Source organism: Seriola aureovittata, chromosome 7 (assembly GCF_021018895.1).
Source record: "Seriola aureovittata isolate HTS-2021-v1 ecotype China chromosome 7, ASM2101889v1, whole genome shotgun sequence".
In the NCBI taxonomy this organism is placed as follows: Eukaryota; Metazoa; Chordata; class Actinopteri; order Carangiformes; family Carangidae; genus Seriola; species Seriola aureovittata.
This window is the reverse complement of record NC_079370.1, coordinates 9,018,343-9,045,485: the sequence shown is the minus strand read 5'-3', so window position 1 is coordinate 9,045,485 and position 27,143 is coordinate 9,018,343. Positions and strand designations below refer to the sequence as shown.

The 27,143-nt window shown below is 44.7% G+C and overlaps 1 protein-coding gene across 1 annotated transcript in view; it reads right to left on the bottom strand.

The window, feature by feature from the left end:
• The window catches only part of LOC130171651 (forkhead box protein O3-like), a 31,994-nt gene extending 6,003 nt beyond the window's left edge, over nucleotides 1-25,991 (bottom strand). The window contains exon 1 of the mRNA XM_056379721.1: nucleotides 24,377-25,991. Within this exon, the coding sequence (XP_056235696.1) occupies nucleotides 24,377-24,865 (489 nt within the window). The 5' untranslated portion in view covers nucleotides 24,866-25,991. The remainder of the gene's footprint in view (nucleotides 1-24,376) is intronic.
• Between the last annotated feature and the right edge of the window lie 1,152 nt (nucleotides 25,992-27,143).

The following is a 27,143-nucleotide window of genomic DNA, read 5'->3' as shown; positions in this document are numbered from 1 at the left end:
AAGTAGGCACACTATAAAACCCTTATATGATGTGGTGTAAAACTATTGCTAATGTTTGTGTGTGTGTGTATTTTATTAGATGATTTCTGAGGTAGTGGGCTGATGTTAACCATGTTTTTGATGCCTCCATCGACTTGACTACCTTTACTCTGTGTGCTGTCCTTGAGGGTTGGCTTTGCCACATTTTTACCCCTGCGGGTTGAATAGAATAAAATTGAAAACTTTATTATGTATTAAATATTCATAAAATGGAAATTCTCTTTCAGCCCCCTGGCTTGCTGAGGCAGACGGATGAAGCCCACAGAAATATACAATGACAGAGGAACACACACATCACACGCCCGGGTCCAGGAAGCTACTTCCTATTCAAATCATACCTCTTTAATACAATGGGCCTAGTGGAGAGGGCTCTAAATAATGAATGAAGCAGTGGCTGGGCTTATGCAGAGAGATGCACTGCCTGGTCCCATAATACTGAGAAGAACAGACAGAGTCATAAGTAGTGGTGTGACTGTTTTGTCATCAGGGACATCCACACTTGTCAGTCTACAAATACAACTAAATCAGAATGAAAGGGGTTAATTTGAAAACAAAGTAAAAGAGGATAAAGGTAATAGTTTATGGACCAATCAAAGCCAATTAAGGTGAAAAGGGTTCTCTTGGCTGCAGGAAAACAATCAGCTTGGGTTCAACTCTCATTAAAGCCTAAAAACCCTGATAGCTGATTTAGATATTAAGACAACAGATACCAAGCCACATGATAGGCCTCTTTGTCCTCAGATTAAAAGCTTAGACTCTTTTCAAACACATCTGACATGTTGACACTTTTCTACAACACACAGGTGGACTTAGAAGTAAGAGGGTTTTTTTTTTCACTACCTCAAGGAAGGAACTGAAGTGTTCAAACCAAAAACACTCAGAAACTTCTTGTGTGAATCTGGTCCAACAGTTTATTGTTCATCATTTGGTGATAAGCAGAAACAGGTTTCCTCGTATTCATCCACAATAACCTCTTTAAGAAGCATTCCTTTGGCTCTTGGAAATCTTACAATACAAATCAATTGCTCTACTTTCTGCCTCCCTTTTTCCAAGCAAACTCTGTTTGATTCAGGGACTAGAGAGGCCTATTTAGTGCAGTGAATCAATGAAGTTTAATGGCTATCAGTGCTGAAGCTTAGCACACATCAAGGTACGGCTAACTACACAATCCACCTGCATTATGAGGCCAATATGGGTGCTCAATATACCATATCCCCACTGTTAGCAATTCCACTGTTAACAATGTGTAACCGCCACAGGCTTGTGACGGCGCTCAGACTGGCTTGGTGCCCAACACGCCCCACTGTTTCCTCTCTCAAGATGTCAGTCAGGCATTAGCATCGGGAGTAGATGCAGTAAGGGGTTGTTACGTTGGGCTCAGTGGCTCGTCTAGGATAACCAGATTGACTGGCATGGAGTGCAGCTGTGCTAGGGGGGTACAGCAGGAGGTGGAGGGTGGGGAGCCTGGGGGTGGGAAGATAGAGGTACCGCAAGGGGCCCCCTCCAAGCCACACAAAAGGGTGCCCTCAAAATGCCCCCCGCTCGCCCCATCCCCCTCCATTAGCCCCCCATCAGAACCCACTCATGGTTTTTCCCGCTCTCACACACATGCTCACACACAGAGGGGCGAGGAAACAGGTCAAACAGTTTATAGGTCCCATCTTGTGGCGAATGTGCACTCATTCAAACAGAACTGAGTGAGGAACTAAGGACTGTGAGTGGGGTCTGGGAACTGGCAAAAAGAAACCACTCACCCGATTCAAACAACCTCAAGGGTGAAGCAGCGTGGTGCGCTTGCCCAGCTAAGAACACAGCAGCTGTTCTTGTAGTGGCACCGGGTAAAGCCGTTTGCCACACTCGACTGGTATTACCAAACCATTTCATGCAGAATGGAGCCATTATGTATTGTCAAAGGGTATCCCTCTATGGTGCACATTCATTTGATAAGCCTAAATCAAGGGGGAGTAACAGAAGCGCTAACTGTGTTTATTGTGATGCTGTTTTTGCCTGTGCAGAAGGCAGGAGGGATCAGGGGGAGGGGAGATTTCAACACAAGCAGTTTTGTTCAGCACAGGAATGAGTTTTGTCAGCTAAGCCTGTCTCCAGGCTATTGGTGGAAATTAGCGCCGGCTAAATATTCGCTTTCCGTGATTGATGTCATGGCTCGCGTTGTCCCTTTGAAGGGAAATAAAGAATTTAGAGCCATGTGGATTAATAGGGATAGGGTTGGGGGAATTTAATGTGTCTGAGGGGGACTTGAAGAGGGACTGAAGGGCCTAATGGCTGCACAGATATGGCACAATGGAGCCGAGACGATATGGTGTATCAGAGAGTGAGAGAAGACAAGTGAGACTATGACAGTGAGTACAAGAAAGAAAACTGGAAATTGTTTGTGTGTGTATGTGTGTGAAAGAGGGAGAGGGAAGGAGAGAGATGTAGCTATTTGCCTGAGAAGCCCAGAGTCAGATGATTAAAATCCCTTTAGGAGACTTCTTTAAGAGAGACAGATGGGCAGACAGGCCTGTTTTTGGAATGCAATCAAATTGAAAAGATTAAAAAGGAGTCTCTTTTATTAGGAGGTGAGAAACAGTTACTTCTCCGCCACATGTCATCATTGCCTCCACAACAGTGGTCACGACTACATTGGCATGCAAGGCACATTACAGCCCTTGTTGGGGAAGAAATAAACCTGGGATTAGGAAATGCATCTATCTCAGTGTATCACTCTGGGGTCTCTGAGGATTGGCAGCATTTGTAATTTATTGCTGAATAAATACACCCTAAAGGAAAAAGTCAAAAACTTCAGGCTTTCATTTCCTATAGGATCGTTACAGGAAAAGATGAACTGAGCCCGAGTAACTCAAGGACTTTTCACTAATAGCCGTCCTATTACAGGCAGAACTTTCACTTAATCTCAACACCAATCTAAACAGGTACGATTCAAATGTGTGTTCCCTTGGCTGCCATTGTACTTGAATAGACTGAGTTTGCACAGTAGAGTGATTCAAGCACTGTGAAAGGTGCTCTGTATTCGACCCCATTATTCCACAACACTGCAGGAGTGCCATTTATAAAAAGGCTTAAAATGGAAAGCAAGTGTGTGGTAGTGTGGATGGTAGCCTCAGAACAGGAAGTGGCTGTGGAGAGGGGTGTAATGGAGTTGGTAGGGGATTCCTGCCTGACTGTGCACTAATTGCAGCCAATGGCTGGCGACTCATCAGCCATGCCCACCCTGGCGCCAAGGGAAGGGTTGGCATCAGGGTGGCAGGGTGGGGGATAGAGAAGGGCTGCCACAGCTTTGGTGGATAAAAATAGATGCTGACAGCTTAGTAGAGCATCTGAGACCCGGATAGGGGATCGGAAAATCCGCTCGCCTCATGCCAGGGACAGCTGAGTGTTTCCGGTGGGGACACGATCTGGGCACCACGTCTGACGCCCACGCGCAAAACGAGGGAGCCTCAGAGTGGGTGTGGGCACGTGAATGAGCATGTGCCACAGTATAGCATGGGTGTGATTTTTCCACTGGGACCCGCAAGGTAGGCAGAGCTCACGCCCTCCCACTGTGTATTCACACAACAGGTGTTTGGGCTGGGCCACCTGTGGGGCCGGCCGCCTGCTCGCACTTCACACCTCGTCTAGGGAGCAAACTAACATTTTCCACTGGGCTTGCCATGCTTTTGTTAAAGACCAACACATTTCTGGAGAGGCTTTTACAGCTCTTTTTACAAGATCAGCAAGATATGCGTGTGTGCAAGCGTGCGCAAGTCAATCTGCATTTATGTGAGCGCCTGTGTGTCTATATTTGTGTATCAGTCCATTTAATAGCCAACAGGCTCAGTGTGGAGTTGATTATATTGAAACCTCCCTCTGCTATATACAAAGAAACTGATGGCCAACAATGGAATCAGTGCAGGCCCAGGCTTTTTTCACACTCGGCCTCCACATAATCTCATTCATAACAATGAGAATCTCATTTCCCACATTCTAAAGGTCAGTGCACACCTCTGATCACACTTTAATAAACATCATTCTCACCGTTTAATTTAATTTCAGCAGAGCAGGAAACTCATAGGCATCCATGCACATGGCATGCAAAATTCATCGGATCGTCCCTTTAATTGCTTCAATTTCACAGTACAGAGAAGAATGACCGCAATCACAGTGAAGAAAAAAATAATGTGCAAATACACAGAAACATAGGTACACGTCTGCAGAACACACAACACACATACATACACACACACACACACACCCAGACAGAGAAAAGATAAGTAGAGTCAGTCAAGTGCCAGTTCTTGTTACATTTTAATAAAATAAGCTTCGCAATTTTTTTGGAACAGCACCAAGTAGTGCCCCCACATCTCTTTGTCATCACACATTTTAACTCTCACCTAAACTGGCAAACTGTACCAAACAACCACACAGACATGCTCAAACACACACACACACACACACCTATGCATACACTCACTCGCTGTCTCCCACACGCAGGCTACATTGCACACACATGCCAACATGACACAAAGCCTGGCACACCGGGCACACTCATTACTGCAATGCCAAGCTACCAGTTGCTAAGGAGACCTGTGGGAGAGGGAGGGTTCCTTGTTGTTGCCATAGCAGCCGGCTTGCTCCCTGCCAACTCTCTCCCTCGGGGAGAAACAAGGCAAGAGGTGGGGGGTGAAGTGGGTAGAGGTAGGGGGCAGCGGTTTAATAGGGCTATGAGGTGCAAAGGAACTTCATTAGCCATCAGTGTGTGCCACACCAACCACTGCTTCCCATGAATGCCTACCCACATGCAACACTTCAGCCCGCAGACTTCCACTTACTCACGCACAGCCCATAGACTCCCACTTATTCACACACCTATATGGAGAAGAAGATGGAGAATGGCATGCTTAGAATGAAAAGCAAGGGAGGAGGGTGTTGGCGGGGTGGGGTGTGTGTGTGTGTGTGTGTGTGTGTGTGTGTGTGTGCGTGTGTGTGTGGGGGGGGGGGTCGAGTGTATCTGCAAGGGGAGGGGCTGAGAGGGCAGAGGTGGATGAAGAACATAAAGAGGATCGGGGAACAAAGGAGAGTCAAAGAGGGTCTTGAATGTGGTGGCCTGCTTGGAAGAACGGTAGGGATCTAAATCACAGAAGCTTAGGTTGGTAAAGACTGTATGGAGGCAGTCTCTCTGTTACTGCGCCTCCCCCTAACCAACCTTGACCTTCAGCCTCCATCCAGCCAAACACACACTATATAGTACATTTTGTTTCTCTGTGCACAATGCAACTGTTCAGCAAAGTACACAAATGCAGCCATTCATCTGTATAGCCTGCAAGGTTACTCTCCAACATAGAGCAAGCTGTTTTTTACCATTTGTGATTAAAACTGTCCATGTTTAAGTACTTAAATTAAAAAATGCTGCGTATCTCATGTTTTTAACTTTTCAGATTGTTTTCTAAAAGTTTTGCTCACACACACTGGATTGCCAAAACAAACAAAAAATGTTTTTTATTGGGAGGTAACCTGGCAACAAAATTATTATTGATCTGAGTGTGGCCGAATGGATAGAAACATTTTTTAAAAATATAGTTAGGTACTCTTGGCATCAGAACAATAACCCTCCGATCAGCCACCTCTGACTATCTGTGTTCACTTATTGTGTTTCATTATAGCCAAACACACACTGTGGATGTCGTCATATATGTGGGATATATTTCATTTTTTGTGGTCAGACTGTAGAACTCTAAAATACTGATCTGATTGTGAATGATGGCTATAAAATGCTACCTGTTAATGGAGCTGTTGAAAACAGTAATGTATGTATGTATAAGTTTTATTTATTAAAATGAATATATTTGACATTTAACTGTCAACTTTATCATCTAAATGCAGCCAAACCAGCAAGTACAACAACCATGGCCTTGGTTAACATGTAGTATTTAAGGAAATAGGTTTTTTAAATGTATCCATATTATCCTCAGAAATAAAGATGAAATGAAGGAGAGGTGTGGTTTCACTGACCACATCACTCAAGACTGTCCTCACAAACTATTTATTATTGTGTCAAAATGATATGTCAAAAATTTCTCTTGACATAAATACATAAATGTCTCTTATTGGACATGTTCAAGCCATTCTAAAGTATTGTTTGAGTAAAGAGTGGTGTGTCATCAAGCAAAAATGAATGACATGACAATGACATGCATCAGAATAAATGACAATATATAACTGCTTTTTCTCTGCTGCTGCTCAAAAGTGCTGCCTTATTGTGGACGGGAAGTCAAATGGAGAGAAAAAGATGATTCAAAATGAACCCACGTTAGTGTGGACATGGCCTCAGAAACTGGATGCTTGTGAAATCAAGGTGAAGAGAGCTCGGCTCCTGTAGGGTCAAAGTGATTTCTGTATTCAGGAGCAGTGCTTCAAATATCGACAGCCTGATAACCCACAATACTCCTGGCTGCCTCAGATTCTCATATTTTAAGTACCAGTGTACAGTATCAACGAGGGAGGGTATTGATTCGGTCTGAATGAACTATGTGTGTGTCTGTGTTTACAGTGAAGAATACCACTTCACCTCTCCACCCCCAACCCAAGCTTGACCGAACTCATAAGGAGAGAGAAAATGAAGGGTAGCGGGAGAGAGACACTCCTGTCCAACTGAGAGGAAATGAGGAGATGGGGGACAAGAAAAGACAGGATTTACCCCTCCGCCCTCATTCCTTCCCCCCTCCTCTCCTTGTTTCCTGAAACAAAAAGAGCCCAATTAAGTCAGTTTGAGTTAGGGTCTTGTGTGTGTGTGTGTGTGTGTGTGTGTGTGTGTGTGTGTGTGTGTGGGAAAAAATGCGTGTCCAAATCATGAGTGTGTATGCAATAAAGGGAAATTGGGGGGGGCGGCAGTGTACTGTAAGTTGTGGTGCTGTCTGAGAGGGGCGGGGTGGCGGGTGGGGGGGTGGGGTGGAGGTGAAGCACTCTCTCTCTCTGTCTCTCTCTCTCTCTCTAGCCTAAGAGGGCCAAACTTGCTCTCAGCTCCTCGACGGGAGACGCTGAAATATTAATCGCCACGCTCCAGCCGCAGACTAGTGAACACAATCGCTTCAAACTCCCACCCTAATGAGTGTGTTCATGAATGGCTAATGTGCACAGATGGGGGGCTGATGACTGGATAGATCGCAATGGGGAGGTGAGGGCGGGCGGGAGGGAGGGAGAGGAGGATGGGAGGGAAGGGGGGGACAGTGAAATTTCGGCGGGGTGCAGTAGTAGCGGGGGGGTGGGGGGGTTCGGGTGCAGAGGCATGCCATGACCTTTTAAGAGCCTCCTGAAAACTTAATTAAGACTAGCCCAGCTTTACTCTTTCCTCCTTTCACTCTCTCCCACACACACACACACACACACACACACACACACACACACACACACACACACACACACACACACACACACACACACACACACACACACACACACACACACACACACACACACACAAAAACCTTTTCTATGATCCTTCATTCTCATCCTCTTTCCATGCGATTGTTTACCCTCTTGCCCTTTGCACGCACACCCCGCTGAGCTGATGCACACTAGATTTCTGGGAAATAAAACTTGAAAATGACTCACGCTGTCTTTTTATGAACACGTCAGTTTCTCGGTCAGGTTAACGCACGTACACATCTTGAGATAAACAAAAGCTCGAACAGACATTAAAACTGCAGAAGCAGGTATGTCTTCCCTTGCCCCCTACATGGAAACATCTCAGAAAGAGGACGAAACAAATCCACAAGGCTCTGAAGAGCAAGGTGAGGAGCTCTTTCACCTTAGATGCCATTTAGCTCAACAGAGAAGGTGGCGTTCCATCTCACTGATGGGTTGAATCCGAACCTGCTTGCAACGCAGGGCGTGTAGGCCGGGGCGCCCTCTCAACTGAAGCTTGTTGATTGGGAATGACAGTGCTTCACATTCATCATTTATGGCTGAATCTGACCTGGTCTTTCACCCCTTAGGATGCATCTTACTTCAGTATACCTCCATTGTCATCACTGACTACTCTCCTCATCCTCATTTCAAGTACTGACGTCACAGACATTTTGATAACATGTGGAGAGTAGAAGAAATGCGGGTTAACGCCTCTTCCCAGGACTCTCCATTACCATAGAGGCCACCTACGGATTAAGAGCACCCAGCGTGCAGACGCACATACAGACACACAGACACACACACACACACACACACACTCATGCAATGACATGCATACACTCACAACATCTAATTAGAGGAGTGAGATGCTGTGACCTAATTCCTAACCTCTCCTCAGCAGTCAGGATCGGGCCTCTGCTTGGATCGGTTGGATTAAGGCGGGAAAATGGAAAGTGCCTCACAGTGAGAAGTATTGAATTGAAAAAGGATGGGAGGTAGAGATGGGATGTTATTTTCATGTATAAAAATTGCTGCGATATGCTGGACACCGTAAGATTAAGTCTTATTTAGAATGAATGTCTTCTCTCTTCAAACATAAGATATCATGCTTCACTGTAGTTAGCAAACCTTTTCTCCTGCAGCAACACAAAACCTAAAACTGTTCATATGAAACATCGATTGCTACTGCAAATTAATTGTATATAAAACTCTGCAGGATACAGGGTTGAAGAAGCAGAGATTGACACAACTTGGGCAGCGTCACGTGACTGCAGCTGAATTGAATGCATGACTTGTTCGCAACAAATTAAGCAAAAAATAATAAACTACACAGGTTTCTTTCTTTTATATGTTGGCTATTGGAACTATGCCAGGTTATTTGTTGACTGTCAATTTGAACCTTGAGGTAAGACAAGATGCTCCATGGAAAGTTATTTAAAAAAGAGAGTTTATTTGAATGCTTTCCAAAGGTATCAATATAATTTTTTAGTTAGAATATAATTGTGTGGAGCTGTGCAATCAGTTAATTCACTGAAACTCATGAAACCTTGAACTGGTGCTGCAGCAGTTACTGTAGTTCAGCAACAGTTGTAACGACGCTCCAGTTTTTCTCCAACAGCAACAGCTCCACTGAAGTGAGATTCTGTGTTGACAGTTTTCCTATAGTAAGAATTGGAATTATGACATGGGATTTATTTCTTACAGTTATGAGTTCATGTTTGGAAAATGTTTTTAAAAATGCAGGGAATCATGCCCTCCATCAAATATTGGATTCAATGTAGAATGTAGAATTTCATTCTAGGAACCGGTGCTTCACTCAAGATCAGACAAAGAATATAACTAAAAGAAAGCTTCCCATATATCGGGTATCTGAGTAAGAAAATCCTACTACCAAAGATTTGTCCTCCTTACCTGCAGATGCCACATGATACTGGGAGAGAAGTTACCTTGGTGCAGACAAAGAAGGAACCGCACTGCTGTGACACTCACTTTAAGAGGTTGAGTACAAGAGAAATCTGCAATTTCACTTCGCTGTCAACAGAATGCCTCAACGAATGTTTCTCTAATTCTGTCATCTTAATTGCAAAATAAAGCAGATTACATATGCAGTATGTCAAATGGCTGTTTTGCAGCCCTGAACCTGCAGAAACAAACTGAAAAATTCAACGTCGCCTGGTATTTCTATGCAAACCATTTTGTATCTATGGTGAACTTTACTTTAATGTCAAAATCTACAATGTATTTTCTGTATGTATTCGTACTGTCTTCTCATTTTCACCATGTCCACTTTTAAAAATTAATTTGTCATCAAGCTCGGAGGCCAAAAAAGACACTAGCAGCATCATTAATGACTGAGCTGTACCCTGTGATTACCTCGATGGCCCACATCTATCCATCACAGAAAGATTCCTGCAGCTGGATGGAGGCATATTTACAGTAAGTGCGTGACTGTGAGCACCGCTGAGGGGTTCTCTGTCTGTGTACGTATGTGTGTGTGTGTGTGTGTGTGTGTGTGTGCGTGTGTGGGTGTGTTTAGAGAGGGTGATGGTCACATACTCACACACACAAATACACATCTGTCAGCAGCTTTGCATGAGCTGATACATGTATGTGAGAAAGGGCTACACCTCTGTATGTTGTGTGTGTGTGTGTGTTTATGCGCGCGTGTGTGTCTGTGTGTGTCACAGCACTCCTGGAAGGGGGCTGCAGCGTTTCTGCCTGAGTGCGACTGTCAGTGGGCATCACTCAGCCCGGCAGTGTGGCAGGACGCGAGGATCATTAGTGGAGACGGAGGGAGTGAGAGAGGGAGCAGAATGGAGGAGAGTAAAGGAGAAAAGGGGAGAGAGGGGCAGTGACTGTGTGAGTCGGGCAGTGCGTCTTAATATCCGTCTTGAGAGCATTACACACACGGCAGTGCACTTTCCTCTCAGTCACGCAATCGCCCCACCGCAAGGACCCCGGCGTGGCCCCCTCCTCCGTCATTTTCTCCCCTCTGTCACTCTCCCTCCCTCCCTCCATCCATCTATCTTACCCCCTCTCACCCTGCATCTCTGATTGACCCTCTCTGTCCCTCCCTACATCTCTAAAGTCATGCCCTCACTTAAGCACGGTGCGTTGCAGCTTTTCATTTCCCTAGCTCCAGATTTATCCATGCTACTTCACTTCTTCGCTTACATCTTTCCATTTCAGCCCATTGCTCCCATTTTCACCCACTCCGCATCGCACAGTCGATCTTCTCCTTGCACTAAGCATCATTGCTACTTGACCTACTCTTAACCGCAGCAAGGTGAAACAACTGTTCTACACATGTGAGACATAAGCTCTTTTCACTTCTCTGGACTTCGTTCCTCACTGCAGCCCAGCACTTTACCCCCCTGCAGTTGTTCGTGCCAGCCTTTTCCTCCCTCAACCCCCTGCTCATTCATTTGTACATTTACCCATCAATCCATCCATTCATCTTACACTTTGTATCAGTGTACTTTTTGTCTGCAGCCATTTGTGTTCTTCTCCACCATCCATCCCTCCCTCTATCATTCACCCACTCTCTTTATTCAGTGAGGTCCTTCTGATCTCCCTCTATCCCTCAAGGTCTGCGACCTGTGCTGCGATGCCCTATGCTGAATACCAAAATCAACATGCCTGACATTTAAACAATCTGAACTGCTTCTACAAAGTTAGCTGTGTTAGCACGAGTGCTAATTCTCCCTCAGTTTGCTTACTCAGTAGGTTCCCAGTTTCAGGAATCCATCTGTTTGCTTTACAGTTGTAGCATTTATCACACACAGATTAGGCCTTTACTGTAATACAGTTGTCCCACTGAAACATTTGTGAGCTTGGTGTTGGCACCTGCTGTCAGTGTAGTTTAGCATTATAGCCACGCTGATGACAACAGTGCAGCGCTATCATGAGGTTAAGCGATGGAATCTGGCCAGACGCCAGCTTTGCTGAAAGACTGAACTTTTTTGGATGGCCATGGCATGGAGTCGGAAATTAAACTGGCATGTGAGGCATTTGCAAAGGAAACATGTGACTGACCAGGTGCAACAGGGGACAGTGTGACAGCTATGAAGCAAACAAGGCCACTGAAACCTTCAGCTGCGGATATGTTTTTGAAGAGTGGCACATGGGTCCCATTGGACTTTAATCCCTAAAACAGACACCCCCATTGTAGTTGCACAAGCCCAAAAATAATGCACCCACAATAAAAAGGTTACTGTTCTTCAAGCAGTTTGATTACAGTCATAAGACTGGTCTCCTCTGAAAGGTAAATTTTACAGCGAAAAAGTCAGAATAAGATACTGAACCAAAAGCCACACACAAAGCCTTTTTTTTTGGCATTAAAAAGCGAATAAAAGTAGGCCTGTAGTAGAAAAACACTTTGGAGCCAGAGCTACAAGTCTGAACCAATTCTACGTCAACAGCTGTTGCGGTGATATGGGGATCTTAAAATGCTTTGCACAGATAGAATCAAGAGACTTTCAAACATTGTGTAATTTGCCATGGTTGTATGAAGATTGAGCCCAAAACACACCTAAAGTAACGCTGCCAAGGACAAAGCATCCCACAGGTTCGCCAGTGTTTTTTCAATGGTTAAATTGGACGCTAAAATCTGATGCTGAAACAATTAGTCAGTTTAGCAATTAGTTGATTATTTGATCCACAGAGAGTCATTTAAAGTCATCTAACCCTTTATGTACCTCTTATTTTGTGCACAAGTCTGAAAATGACATACCCAAGATAAAACGGTTACTGATGTTGAACCCTTTTTATTACAGGAGGCAACTCTGAGGAGTTCACTATTAAAATGTCAGAATTAATCTATGACAATATAAGTTATTGTCTCACACTTTGTACATGCCACTGTTACTGTAGTGATGTTGGGATCTTTTTCAATCAGTGTATAGTTTGTAAAGGTTGTAACTGAAGATTTGGATGAATGAAAAATGCCAAATGTTTATAGATAGCAGCTTCTCCGGTGTGAAGATTTGCAACCACTGTCTGTCTCATGTAACTGTAACCAAAACAATACAGATATCATTGGTCTTTAGATGCTTGCAGGGGGCTTTTGTCTTAATGTTCTCTTTGTTTTGTAGATTAAACAATTAATCTATGAATCAAAATAATCTATAGATTAAGCAATAAGGAAAAGTCTGTAGCTGCAGCCTCAATTATGCTTTTATTGGCAATTCTATTAGAATTCTAATTACTGATCTTCATGGTCAAACAGGATGTAAAGCTCCAAACCACATCAATTGCTGTTATTAAATGTCCATCCAGCCCATACTTTCCATTCTTTCATCATAGCCAGGTAACAAAGCAACCTATGCCCTTTTTCTATATACCTCTGTCACTATCTTAATGTTCACACACGTACACACACACCTCTGACAAAAGGAACATCAATGTTAAGCTCTGTATCCCCCCCCCCCCCCCCCCCCCCCCCCCCCCCCCCATACAAATTCCCTTGCATGAGTTACAACCTTTTCCTAATCACCATTCCAGACACACACAGCCCTGGAAATGTGCAAAGACGGCTCCACATACACACACACAAACACACACACACACACACACACACACACACACACACACACACACACACACACACACAGCCTTGACCCCGGCAGCATCCCCTCAACTGTCCCTCTTGCACCTCCTTACCACTCATCTACATCTCTCCCCGGCCGGTCTTTGGGCATGATTCACTTGTAAGGATTTGAGAAAAGACTTCGCTAAGCTGATTGCTAAAGGGGAGGGGGCAAATTACCGTTGCACAACTGCGTAAAAACCTTCTTGGGTCATGATTTGCCTTATGTAATAGACTGTGTGTACATGTGTGTTCGTGTGTGTGTGTGTGTGTGTGTGTGTGTGTGTGTGTGTGTGTGTGTGTGTGTGTGTGTGTGTGTGTGTTCCCGAAATACATTCCCCCCCTGCAGCCCCTACCCCACGCCACTTACCCATTTTGCACTAATTGAGGGATCTTTTTTCGGAAGCCGTTATTGCACGCATTTAATTATTTATTTTGACGGGAAGCAATCTGGTGGCTAGTGAAGGGATTGTGGATGTGTGTGTGTGTGTGTGTGTGTCTGTGTGTGTCTGTGTGTGCAAGTGAGTAAGAAAGTGAGAGGGAGAGAGAGATGAAGCAAGACTAGGTCAGTGCAGCTTTTTGGGTAAATGTGTATGTGTCTGTGTATGTGTGTGTGTGTGTGTGTCTGTGTGAGGACAGAGCCACTGTAGGCTAACTGTACCGTGTGTCTGTGGGGCTTTGCATGTATGAACAGTATATGAGAAATTTACTGTGTGTGTGCTTGTATGTGCATGTGTGTTGCATCTCAGAGTGCGTGGCTTTCTGAGTGCAATGGGAGTGCACTAATGGACGCACACTTGAGCTGAAGTGTGCAGAGTGTAGCTGAAGTGCAGCCAAGTCTGGCTTCCAGTCCTGCTTGGAAGCCCTATAATCTACTCTCTACTATTCTAGCTCTCTTTTCTCGCACACTCCATTTTCCTCACTTCCCTCTACTTGTCCTTCTATCTCTGTCTCTCTATCAATTTAATATTTTCATCCCCTCCTCACTGAGGACTGAGCCAGCCGCCCCCGTCTCCCCACTGTCTCCCTATTAAATCTCTTTATCCTGGTTCTGAGAATGAAGACACGTGGATCAGCATCGTCGCTGGCTGGCTGCGGACTTTCCTTTCTTCTTGGTTCCTCCCCTCCCTGCTGTGCAGTGAAGAGAATGAAATAAGGGAAGACGACATGTAACCACCAGTAGTCTTGACCTTTATCAAGCTCCAGCGCCTGAGGCACGGTGAATGAGACATTAAGAAAATGACTGAGCATTATTAACCCCTACTTACTTAGACACACACACATTCAGACACACACTGTCTGGTCTGAACAATGGCTCTGATGCCTTTTTTTCCCCCTTGGCCTACACTTTTCTGACACTTAAGGATAAGCTAAAGTCAAATTATCAGACTGGGAATAACACTTATGCATTCTGGATCACGTCACTTTAGAGAGAAAAGAATGGCGAGACAGGCTCGGCCTGCCAGCCCAGATTGTTAAACTGTGATTGATCCCTTGTCGAGCTCCAGCTTCCCAGCACTCCTGCGAATGCCAAGTCCTGTTGTGAACTGGCGCTTCATTATAAACCAACTGCACAAGTTCTTCAAATGATGCATCAGCCACTGAGAGAAAGCTGAACCTGTGAGGGCCAGATGTTAACCCTGACAATTGCAGTCCCAGCCTCGCTGTACTTCTAATGATAGATCATTTCCCTGTCTCTCTTCTTCTTCTTCTTCTTCTTTCTCTTTTTTGCCTGTGTGCACGACTGGCGCATGTGCATGTGTGGCCATCCTTCTACTCCAGTCAATCAATGAGCAGAGACAATTCCCCGAGTGACATTTACGGAGAAGAAAGAGAGCCATTTATCACTTTAGTTTTGGGATAATAAAAGAATGACTGAATGAGCCAGTGTGTGTATATGTTTGTGTGTGTGTGTGTGTGTGTGTGTGTGTGTGTGTGTGTCTGTGTGTGTGTGTGTGTGTGTGAGGGAGAGAGCAGGCAAGAGAGAGAGAGAGAGAGAGAGAGAGAGAGAGAGCTAAAGATGAAAAGGGGATTTCAAAAGCACATGAAAGAAGCAGGAGGAATGAGCGAGGGAAGAGGGAAATGAGTGATAAAAAGGCTACTTTGTGGGGAGGACTGAGAGTGTGAAATAGAACAAGTGAGGAGAGAAGAGAAGGCCGTGAGTGACTGACAGTGAAAAAGAGAGCACGAGAAAGGAGGGTAGGGGGGAAAAAAAGGCCTGGGGTACGGAAAGAAAAAAGGCAGAGAGACAGAGGAGAGGGGATTGAAAAAGGCTCTCAGTGCAGAGAGAAAACGAAGGAGAAAGAGACGCAGATGAAAAAAAAGAGGTCCAAGAGAAAAAGAGAAAGGGAGAGGAGACAGTCGGAGACAGAGCGAGGCAGACGTGCTGGGTTCATTCAGGGCTACGAGCAGACTCGGAGTTCAGACCTCACACGGTCAGCATACTAAACACCGGACCCAGCGTCCTGACCCAGATTCATGCCAGTGACATACAAATCCAATTGGGGAGGGAAATTTCAGCCCCCCCCCTTGCCTAACCATACCTCCCCTCAAACACACACACCCCTTCCCCCTCAACCCCAGCTGGTCTCACAGTCACCTCATAAACCCAACAACCTCGCCCCAATCCTGTAACCTCCCCACACATATGCTGGCTCCCACACAGATTTGCTCACACATGGCTTGTTTTACACATACAAATGTACAGGCCCAGGCATAACCACACATGTGAAATGATTTCTTTTCCAAGGTCGGTTTCCCTCTTTTCAGCTCAGGTGAGACGACATTACACCTCAGTGGGGCGCTATGCCGGTTCCTGACCAACCGCTACCCGATGTGACCTCCACAGCTCCATCCATCAGCCATGGGAGCGTGGTTCAGCCGCAGCATATCCACCAACCATTAGCATAACAAGCATCTTTCTTGAACATAACTCTTGCTGCTCCTCCTCTCTGCTGCCTTCTTTTCTTTTTTTTTTTTTTCCATCCACCTGCTCCGATTCGTCAAAGTTAACTACATTTCCCTTTGTGAGGCGGCTCCGTCCATCACTCGCCGGGACCGCCAAGCTCAGGTAAACTGATCGACAGCCCTTATACTCTCCTCTTTCCACTCCCACAATCCTTTGGCTCATGACAGGGGCTTGATGGACAGGTGGAGAGGAGCGAGAGACCCGGCACGTGGCTGCCTGGAAAGGGTCTGGAGATGGAGCGTTGTGAAATATACCGTTTAGCTCAGCATACATCATCTCTTTCTCAGGGACAGACAAGGCAATATGCGTGTGCATAAACACACACATTTACACACATGCACATGGCCATCAATCCCTTGCATACATGCAGGAAGAGATATCCGACGAAGAGAAAAATCGAATTAGGAAATATGGCCACCGTGATTTGTTGGAAGCCAGTTTTGTGGCCGGGAGAAAAATACAGCTTGGAGCACACTTCATCTTATAGCGAGAGCAAAGAGGGAGAAGCATCTGTGTTGTTTATCTAAAGCCCCCATCTAGTTACAATGGCTTGATTTGAAATATTCATATACATGTATGACAAGATCAGGCCCATTATGTTGCTCTCTCAGCGGGGCTTCACTGAATGGACTGAATGGAAACCCATCAGTCAGTGTAAATTATGAAGACAAGATACATTACATAAGCCTATAGATGGGCATGAAGAGCAGTATTATTGTAGTCTGATATCAATCATGGCCACACACATTCTGTAGTGTCATCAGTATGATAACATGCTATAGGCTATTTCAAGGATAAATATGCCATTATAATATGTCACAAGGCTTATAACCAAAGGAAAACACATTAGGCTTTGTGCTGCCTGCATCACAAGGCATTATATAGGTTATGTTTTAGATGGATCTTAGTATAAAAATGGTACTTCAATCATAATGAAGTGTAAATCATATAGCCTACAAGTGCTTCAGCTAAAGATTATTTTACTTATCAATTCATGTTATTTTTACGATAAATCAGTTAATCGTTAATCACACCCACAACGACATCTTGAAATAGCTTGTTTTGTCAACAGACCCGGTTATAAATTTATCCAATTTATAATGATATAAAACCAAGAAACCTAGCAAAATTTCACAGATGAGAAGCTGGAGGCTGAAACTGATTATCAAAATTTGTTGATGAATATTTTTCTGATGATCAACTAACATGATTAATCGACTTAATGTTTTAACTGTACAAGTGATCACATCGACCTGCAGATTACGTCTTTGTTGGCCAACAAAACAAAACATTCCACAGCGATGCCCAAACAGTGCACGGTCTGTATCTAATCAGAAATATATGAGGCACATCTTTAAGTACAAATAAAATAGTATGTTCATAGTACGGCTATTAAGGTGTACACTAATATGGAGTAGGCTGGCCTGAGGCCATGATAGTGGGGCGAGTACTGGAGATGGAGCAGAGGAGAGTGGAGCAGAGCAGGCCCTGTAGTGCTGGAGAAAAAGACAGAAAGACTCGACCCAGCGTGACTACCGCCTGCCTGAGTGGAGCAGCCTGCCTGCAATTAAGGTGGAATCAGGGAGAAATCTGCGCTGCCTTGATAATGAGCCTCGTCTGAATTATTAACGAGAGCTGTTCCCCCGGGACCCGGGCTCCCACTGAGCCCATCAACCCCCCCCAACACACCCACATGCACACACAGACACACAGACACACACACACGCTTCCACTCATACAGGGAAAAAGGGAGAGAAATACACTCAGAAACATCCATACACACACACACACACAACAATCACACACTATGCACATTGACACAGATGAGCAACAAGCATGCCGCTACACACAGCCTGATATTTTTCTAGCACCGTGAGGGCTAACATTTTATTCACATGCTGAAGAGAATATCCAAAGCCATTTACAACGTACGTAACACAAACATTTCTCTGGGACGAAATGACTTCAATGACAGCCATCAGACTGAAACTGACAGACTCTGCTCTGTCTTAGAAAAAGCTATTTCAACATAGCTCTTGACTGAATCTGAAAAATATCTCACATATTAGCGGAGCCTTTGATGTGCGAATCCTGTCCATTCAGCCATCTAGCATGTGCAATAGCATGGGCATTTTCTTAACCGCATTACATTGGGAAACAGCACATTGAGGTATTTCACTTCTGAGATGTAAGCCAGTTATTAGATGATGAGTCATTAATTGCGTATTAGTCATTTTGGAAAGTATGTAGGGTCATGAATGAAAAATGCTTTATTCTAAGAACTGTATTCTGGGAGAAATATTACTATTAACTCAGCTGACAAAGATCTGTGAGTTCCCCCTCTATTTTTTTTCAGCAAATCCTCTAGAATACAAGCAATGAATACAGAGTTTTTATTAGCAGGACTACAAGTCACAGGGATACTGGTGTCAATAGAATGTGGCTGGAGGGTAACTGAGCAGGAACATAGTGACTTTTACTCCAATTTTATTGAAATGGGGGCATTGTGGGTGTCTGCCTAGAGCTCACTAGCAGCACTACAATGACATGTAGACCCCAAACAGAAGAAGACCTCTCTGTTCCTTCCACCCCAGTTTCATAACCCATTCCCTGGAAATAAAAAGAGATGTGTTCTCATCACCCAGTACTGGTGTAACACTCAAGGCTGTCCCCGCCTCCCATCACATCTCCATGGCATCAAACTTACACAGCCTCGGAGAGAAACACACACCACATTCTGTCCCTGCAGCTGTGAATGGCTTTGCCAAAAAATCCGCAGGCGCTTACCAAAACAGAGCCACGCCTTCCTCAAGAGCCAATCGCAGAGAGTCAGACAGGTTTCGAAACAAATCAGACAGCAAAACAGCACCGCAGAAAGTCGCTTCCGCTCTCGGTCAGCCCCCTCCTCTCCCAAAAATGGTTCACCCCACCCAAGAACAGAGTGTTCCTCCATGGGTGGTTTTGAGGAGGCACAAGTGTGTTGTGTGTTTCGTGAAAATGTGTGTGCCTGAGCCAGAGGGAATAGTGGAAACCATCACCCTAAATAGTGCAATGCGAAAAGAATGACAATTTTCTATGCTTCACTATGCTTCTTCAGTGTAGGAGAAAATGAACTGAGGAAAGTATTTAATATTCTGAGAAATGTCACCAAATGGCAGTAAAAAAAATAAAAATAAATGCAGAACCATGGGTAATAAGCTTGGTAAGAAATGGTTCAACAACTGAAGTTCAGTTCAGCTGAGAAGAACATCCAAATTAGTTCAACCCTGTCGAATTGGGAACTTGACGGTCTCATCCCCTTGTATTCTGCTCCAAAAGACCCAGTAGCTGAGAGGAGTCGAGCTGGGGAAAATCCAGCATTGTTATCCTATTATCTCTGAGATAATGTGTGATATGAGATTTCTCTTAGATAAGAGGAGGCACACTGCTTAAGGCAGCCGAGATCACTGGCAGGAGACTGCTAAAGCTCAAAATCCCGACGCCATAGCTCCCAAGAGAAAGACTCCTCACCTCAATTGGCCCTTGTGCTAAAAACCACTAAGACAGAAAGAATGTATAGAATGTCTAATGGATAAATAGATGGGTGGAGCGAAAGAGACAGGCGGAGAGATAAAAGAGGAGATAACATGGATGTCTGCTAGATGGAGTGATAAGGAGAGAGTGAAGTAATTTCAAAGGCAAAATTATATTGTTTTTCATATTACTTTCTCCTGATTGCTGTCTCCCGTATTTGAATGCGTGCCCATGCTTTGGTAATTTGCATGTACATTAATCATTTTCAGTGAGAAATGAACTGCCATGGCTGCCTGAAGGCTGCAAGGGGAAAGGCGGTGAGAACGGGCTTCTTGGCATCAGGTACTCGGCTCAACCTGAATATACTGCCTGAACCCAACCTGGCTCGGGCTGCAGGAGGCAAGGGGAGATGTAAGGTGCTCATAATCCTACACCATAAATCTGTCCAGCATGCATCATATGCTCTCATTTTGTGAGTGTGTGCGTGTGTGTGTGTGTGTGTGTCGCACTCTCAAATTACTCTGCTCCCCTGAGCCAAGACGAAGGATAAAATATGAATCAGCTGAAGTCTAGGATAGTTTCCAGTCTCTCCAGACTCCCCGACTATCATCAAGTAACACAAGCATGCATTCCTACACACACACACACACACAACACACACACACACACACACACACACACACACACACACACACAAACAACAGACACACTCCGAAAGTTTCAAGTCTCCTCACTTCATGCTAAGCCTCTGTCAAACACACTCTTTGCTGCACATTTGACATTCATATCTCTCATATTTGCCAAGTGTCTCTCTACTGCAGCTGCCGGAGCCCATGCATAGTGACAGGATTACGAGACTCTGTCTGTCTGTTCACCTATAAATCAATTAGATAAAGTGATATGATCCAGCCCGGTTATAAATACGATATGTGTTTGGTGCCTTTACAGAAGATAAGGCTATACATATACTGTACCTACAAAGACATTTTCCTTGCACTTCTCTTCATTTCCCTCACATGCAGTTCATCTTTCCTTTTCACCGCCCCGCAGTCGCTGTCACATTTCTCTCTCTTTTTTAAGCTCCATCTCGCTGGTTTGTCGGATTTCTGTCAATAACAGAAGCCCCATGACCCCTTACCCTGCTGGCCCTGCACAGACCGCTACCTAAAGACACTTTATAAATAACAGTCTAGTCACTTTGGATTAAACTGTCTGAGTGACTGCCTGGCACCCTCACCGACCTGCTGCGCTACGTCCGGGCATCTGAGTGCCCCGAGCGCTGGAAAAAGCCCTGCACTGTAAACACATACGGGGAAAACTGTGTTGTACATTATGTCAGGCAGAGACGGACAAATTCCACTGATTCACAGTAGTTGCAATTGCATCGCAGATTTTCTATTTAAAAATACTTAATACACCAAAAGCGTCTGAGTATTATGATTTTATTTTGTATCCCATAACTTACCCATGCTGACATACAAAATAAAGCAACCGCCTCCCCCCTCCAAAAAAGCATAACAATGGCATTATCTGAGCGCATTGAAGTTTATGAACTTCTGGGCGCTTACGGGGCAATCCACACACCAAGTTCCCTTTAAACCCCACCATTAGAGGCATTATGAAGTCAAGAGCGAGACTACACACCATTCTCTGCAGTGACATGCTGTCAGACCAATCAGCGGGCCCAAACACACATGCCTATAGAAGCAGACAGCCCCTCCCCCTTGCACTAGCCCCCACAAAGACACACACAAAACTACCAACCCTGACACTTTGTTTCAGTTGACATGTGCTTCTCCCACGCACGAATGCAGAATGCATCCACATGCACCCGTGGATGCTCACACTCAAATATAATTAGCTATGAAGACATAAAACACAACCGTACACACAGGGTTTCAGTATCAGTTGTTAACTTTAGTTCAGGATCCTGGAAAATTTTTTGGGTTGGATCAATGTAGTTACAGAGCACTGGAAAATAAAGGCCAATGAAGCTTCCACTAATCTACACCGCAGTTCTGTCTAGCACTAAAGTGGAAAGAGTTCACAAGTACACAAGCTTCACAAGTACACAATTCTACGTAACCTTCCTCCAGTAAGGAGCTGATTAAGGAAGCCATGACCTCAGAATACTGTAGCCTTCCTAGAAACCAGAAGCCATTAGGTATTTATAGGAGCTTAATGGTGCTGTCTAGGTGTACTGGCTGTCTACAAGCCATCATCAAGCCAGCATCAAATCCTTTCCAATAGGAGTCATGGCAGTAGAATTTACAACATGCAATCTGCTTTTCGAGATAATTTTCCTACAGCCTCCGCCACGTATGGTCCACGTTCAATAAACTGTTTCAAGAGGTTCCTTTGCTTTTAGTTGGTCATCCCCCGCCCACAAACACCTCCAATCCCCCGCCCACAAACACCTCCAAACCCCGGCCCGCAAGCCTCCCACGCAAACTGCCAAGCTATACCACTTAATTTCATTTTATTTCATCAGCAGCTTACCAACAATTCTTTTATCTTTTTTTCCCCCCTTCCCCTGCCATGACGGAAAAAACAGACTGTTTTGCATCAAATGCTTTGCTCGTGCATGATGTTGTTGATTGAGATGAAAATGTAGTGGATGATACAAGTAGTGTTTTCCAACATGCAAATACTGCTGTCAAATATAATTGCCTGATATCATTTAAAATCACATTTGTGAGAGTGCACCTGCTTTGTGCGTGTGGGGGTGGGGGTGTGTGTAGTGGGTGGGTACAGGAATATGGATTCTGGTTCATGGACTCATTCCGGACATGTGACCACACATTAACCATGTCAAACTTAGTCTTACAAATTGACTTTACTTGTAGTCCTACTGTTAATCCCTCATAAAACAGATCATGTTTTATGAGTCCACACCCTTTTAATTTTATGATTGCCTAAATGAAATGATTTGCAGATAAATTTCTGTTCATGTAGTGCAAAAATTGACTTGCCGTAGTATGCAAAAATTAAGATTTATGGCCCTTCTGTCTCACAACTAACAAAAAAAAATATTCCACAGCGCTTCATTATGTATTCAAAATCCAGCTAATTCACATAGGATTCTTATTTTACGAGCCAAGTTCACTTAAAAGTTGAACACATTTATTGCACGAGAATGGGTAGGTGGTTGCATCAGAAATTAAGGTTTTAGTGTACATGCACGTATGCTGCTGAAGGATAATATTCCCATCAGCTGTTTGTTTGGTTCCTGTAAGTAAGCTGCACATGTGACTTCTAAGTGTATGTTTACATTACCACTCTGTCTGTGACCAAAACCAGGTCAGCCCTGATACTGACATTATGGCTGCCTGCTTTAAACAACTTACCTAATCCCCCATCATTACCTGGAATGGGCCCCATGTCTCGCCTTTAGCCTGAAATAGCCCAGGACCTCAGAATGCCAATGTCAAACCCCCTAATTTGCAGTTTCATAAATAGCAGACTGGGACTTTGGCGCTAAAGATAAAGAGGCCCTGTGGTTGAAGGCTCTCTTAGTGTGAGTGCAGGGCTAATGAAACAAAGTCTACCTGGAGACACACCTTAGCAGAGTTCAGTTTAATGGGACAGGCTTAAGGTGTCAGTCAGGTGCTTGTGATTATGTCTGAGGCCAACAGAGGAGACTCTAAGTGGTGACAGAGTTTATGTTATGCAACACAACAAGTTTTGACAAAAGACAGATACCTCTGAAAGACAAAAATATGAATGCACGTTGCTGCACATATGCCATTACTTTAGTCTTTGATTGTATTTGATGATATGAAACGCACCTAGATAGTTCTGGATGAGTAGGAATCGTACAATGCAGCCAACTCAATAATTCTTCCTGTAAGTAGTTAATGAGATAAATTTAGCAATGAGCATTAACGGTCTTCTCAATAATGGGTTTATGAGGTCCTCTCTAAATCCTGTTCTGTGGTTTTGCTTCAGTAAAATACAGATATCCTGCAGTCCCAAATATGATATGATGAACAGTCTAGTCATCAGATTCTGAGGACTGACGATTCATCTGCTATCATATTGTACACCCTCTACCTTCTTGCGCATGACCATGGAAATACTAGCCTTTTCAGTTGCAAACTTAACATCTAGTCACAGAGTCTCAGCTCAGCAAAGGTGCATCATCAGGAAATGCACTGCTGCCCTGCTGATCTCCCTACTTCCTTCTCCCTGTCCTCAGATGGCCATAATGAATAGAAACAAGATGAGGCTAGGAGCAGATAACATGGGCAGATGTCCAGGAGGTTACTCTAGGCTCTCAGCCAGACAGGCAGTGGTGGAGGACTGTGGTCAGTTGTGAACACCCCTCTGAATATTTACAGCTGACCTGTGATCTCCTACAAGTGTCCCTCTGTTGATTCCTGGATAGTTTAACTGTTAAGTAGAAGAAAATGTGTACCGACTATTAGCATGAATATGCATGGAGCAGTTTGTTCTATTTAACTGCTCACATTTATTCACAGCAGATATGAGGATAAATCATTAACCACTGTGGTCCTGCTCCTTGTGAAGGGATGTCATGCACTACTATCATGAGCTGCTCTGTGCTGCTGGGGTGAGCAGAGCCTTGTTACACACAAAGCAAGTGACTCCACTCCAGTCTATTACATTCTGCCATCTATGACCCATTAGAATGAATGACGGCAGTAATGAACTAAGACAAGATAACGCATGTCACCATTCATGCGTAACCGACACGGAATCCCACAGTGGCATGTGTAGCCTATGGCACCAGAGGTGAAATAATCATAATGACTTGGTGAATAAGAATAATACAATACTATCACTAGACACTGTGATTAACACGTTAAAGCTCCATCATGCTGGCCGTGTGTTTTATTCCTTACCTTCCAGCCAGCTGAGCTGTTACTGTCGCCCTTATCCTTGAAATAGGGCACATAACGGACCATCCAGTCGTATATCTGTGACAGCGTGAGTCTCTTTTCTGGGGTGCTCTCAATGGCGCGGGTAATGAGATCCGCGTAGGACTGGTTCCCCCACGCGTTCCGCCGCGAGGATTTGGCTTTGCGCAGCGGTCCGGTCACATCGAGCGCCGCGCCAGCCAGGCATGGGTGCGTCGCGCCTGTCGGTGCCGGGGCGCCGGCTGGATGCTTCAGCTCTCCCGGTGTTCCGCCCACGAGCCCCGCTCTACAAGCCGGGACGTCCTCCGGTTCCACCTTGATGTTGGCCAGTGGGAGACCCCCGCTGACCTCGTGTCCACCGGGGAAATCCTCCGGGCAAGGCAGCGGCCAGGTGCATGAGCGAGGCCGGCTTTGCGGCTCGAAATCCGAATCAACCTGATGAGCGTCTAATTCGTCGTCCTCCATCATCAACATTTACCCTTCAGTTGAAATGGAATAAATCAAATGAAAAGCAAGGGAGGGAAATACCTCCACGATTCCCGTATGCCACTGTCCTTAATATCACTTCACGTTGAAATTCGCTTTGTAATACGGCTATTAAGCTAAGACAGTCCGAATCAATAGGAGGCAATTCAACAGAGTAGAATGATCATGATGGATACAAGAGAAATCACAGCTTCGCGTGGAGAGATAAGAGAAGTAATAAAAGTAATAATAATTTTTCGTCCATTTTACCTGAAGTAAAAAAAAATCAAGTGGTGATCAAAATGCTTCTTATTTAACAGCCCACATCACCTCAAGACAGTCAGTCTCAAACGCGTGTCAGAGCCAGTCATGGGGGCTTTTCAATTCAGTTGCAGCAACAGATGATATTTCAGATAAGGAGCATATTAGCAAAGCAGTCGTCGATAAATCCTCCAGAAGACAACGGGAAGAATGGGGGAAAAGAAGGGGGGGGAAATCGCCAGGGCTGTGTAGAGAGCATCCACTGAGGCGATAATGCGTTATTACCGTGAATTATTAAATCTTCCAGTCTGCGCGGATTAAGCTGGCAGCGGCACATTCAAGTCCATTCAGCCTGAACAGCACCCAACTGTCTGCAATTATAATGAAGAGGCGTGCGCATGTGACGAATCGATAAATTCCCAGTCTGAAAAATAGAAAGAAAAAAAAAAATAGTCCAGCAATCAAATCTCGTATCCACTTGTCAGGAGGACAAAATTGGCTTTTATCACACCTCCTCTTGTTCCCCTCTATCCCCCCTTTGCCTCTCTCACTCTCTCAGATCCCACACATGTTCTCATTTGCTTACAACTCGTTCCGTCGATGTGAACTGAGGATGACGCGCCGGCGCTGTAGTGAAGATGCTGCCAATTGGAGTGCGCTCACGAAATCAATACTCTCTGAACGTGATTACAGTGAAATCCCGAACTCTCTCTCTCTCCCTCTCTCTCTCGCGCGCTCCCTCTCTCTCTCTTTCTCTCTCTCTTTCTCTACCATCTCTAGTATGAACGCAGGGAGAAAAACCCAAATTCTTAATCAAAACTAATAATGATCTTTCTGGCAAAGAACGTCACGCGGCGCTTTGTGTGCCAGCCTCAACGTCCAGCCGCGATAAGACAATGTGAAAGCCACAGACTGGAGAATTCCTGCACAATCTCGGCGCGGGCTTTTGTCTGTATTAAAAATACAGTGTCTGATCTGGTAACAAATTGTCCCGTGCACCGTGTGCAGCGTCCAAATGCCCTCCAGGGAGAACTCGTGGTGTGCAGGAGGTTTCACCTCTGCTGATTATTTGCGGGCTATACCTCAGTGAGTGTAATTTTCTGTGCCGATTAGACAGATTTAGTACAGATTAAGAGAGATTAGGTAACCCTAGATTTTAATCCGGGAGGAGTGAGGTGAAATGGGGCTTTTCAGAGGCCAGAATGAAAAAAAAAATCTTCTCCAGTAAGGAGAAATAAAACACTTGAATCTTATCATCTCAAATCACATCCTGCAACCCGCAACGCCAGAGACGCAGCTCTGGCAGACACATCGCTGGTCAGACCCGTGTGCGTAATTCTGCTACACTGACCGAAGGGGGGGGGATTCCGCCCCCCCCCCCCTTCGGTCAGTGTAGAAAGTCTGACAGAAGGGCGGGCACACAGTCACAGGTGCTCGACTCCCATTGGCTCTTGATTTCCCTGGTAAATGCTAATAGACTTAAAAATAAAAATCTGGGCTGGTAGCTTCACACTGGACTTCACCTTTTCACCTTTTATCCATCCAGAAAAGATTTGCTGAGCACACAGGCTATTTTAGAGCAACAGCGTGCCTCACATTTTTATGCACATTTACACCTGTTATGTTGATGGTTGCTGTGGGGAGAATATTATTTATTCATGGACTTTTACAGACAGTCCTACATTTACACTCTCACATGCAGCTAGAATTTCTGATAATATTTGGGAGTTAGGCAGTCATTCCATGCAAGCATTTTATTAGCCCATGGGTAATCAGTATGACCTATGGGGGCATGTTGCTGTGAATGCATTGCAGTCAAAATATTCAACACCTGAATAATAAGTTGTCTTCTCAACGTGGAGGTGTGCATTCTCAGTAGAGAGTGCAACCCTAAAGAGAGGATTCTACTCAACGTACTCTAACTTATAGTAGTTGAAATAAAAAACCCTCATATTTCAAGCTCCTGTGTAGGAAGGTGGCTAAAATTCTCTGCGGACCCCACCCTTTTCATGCTAAGCGTGCGTGG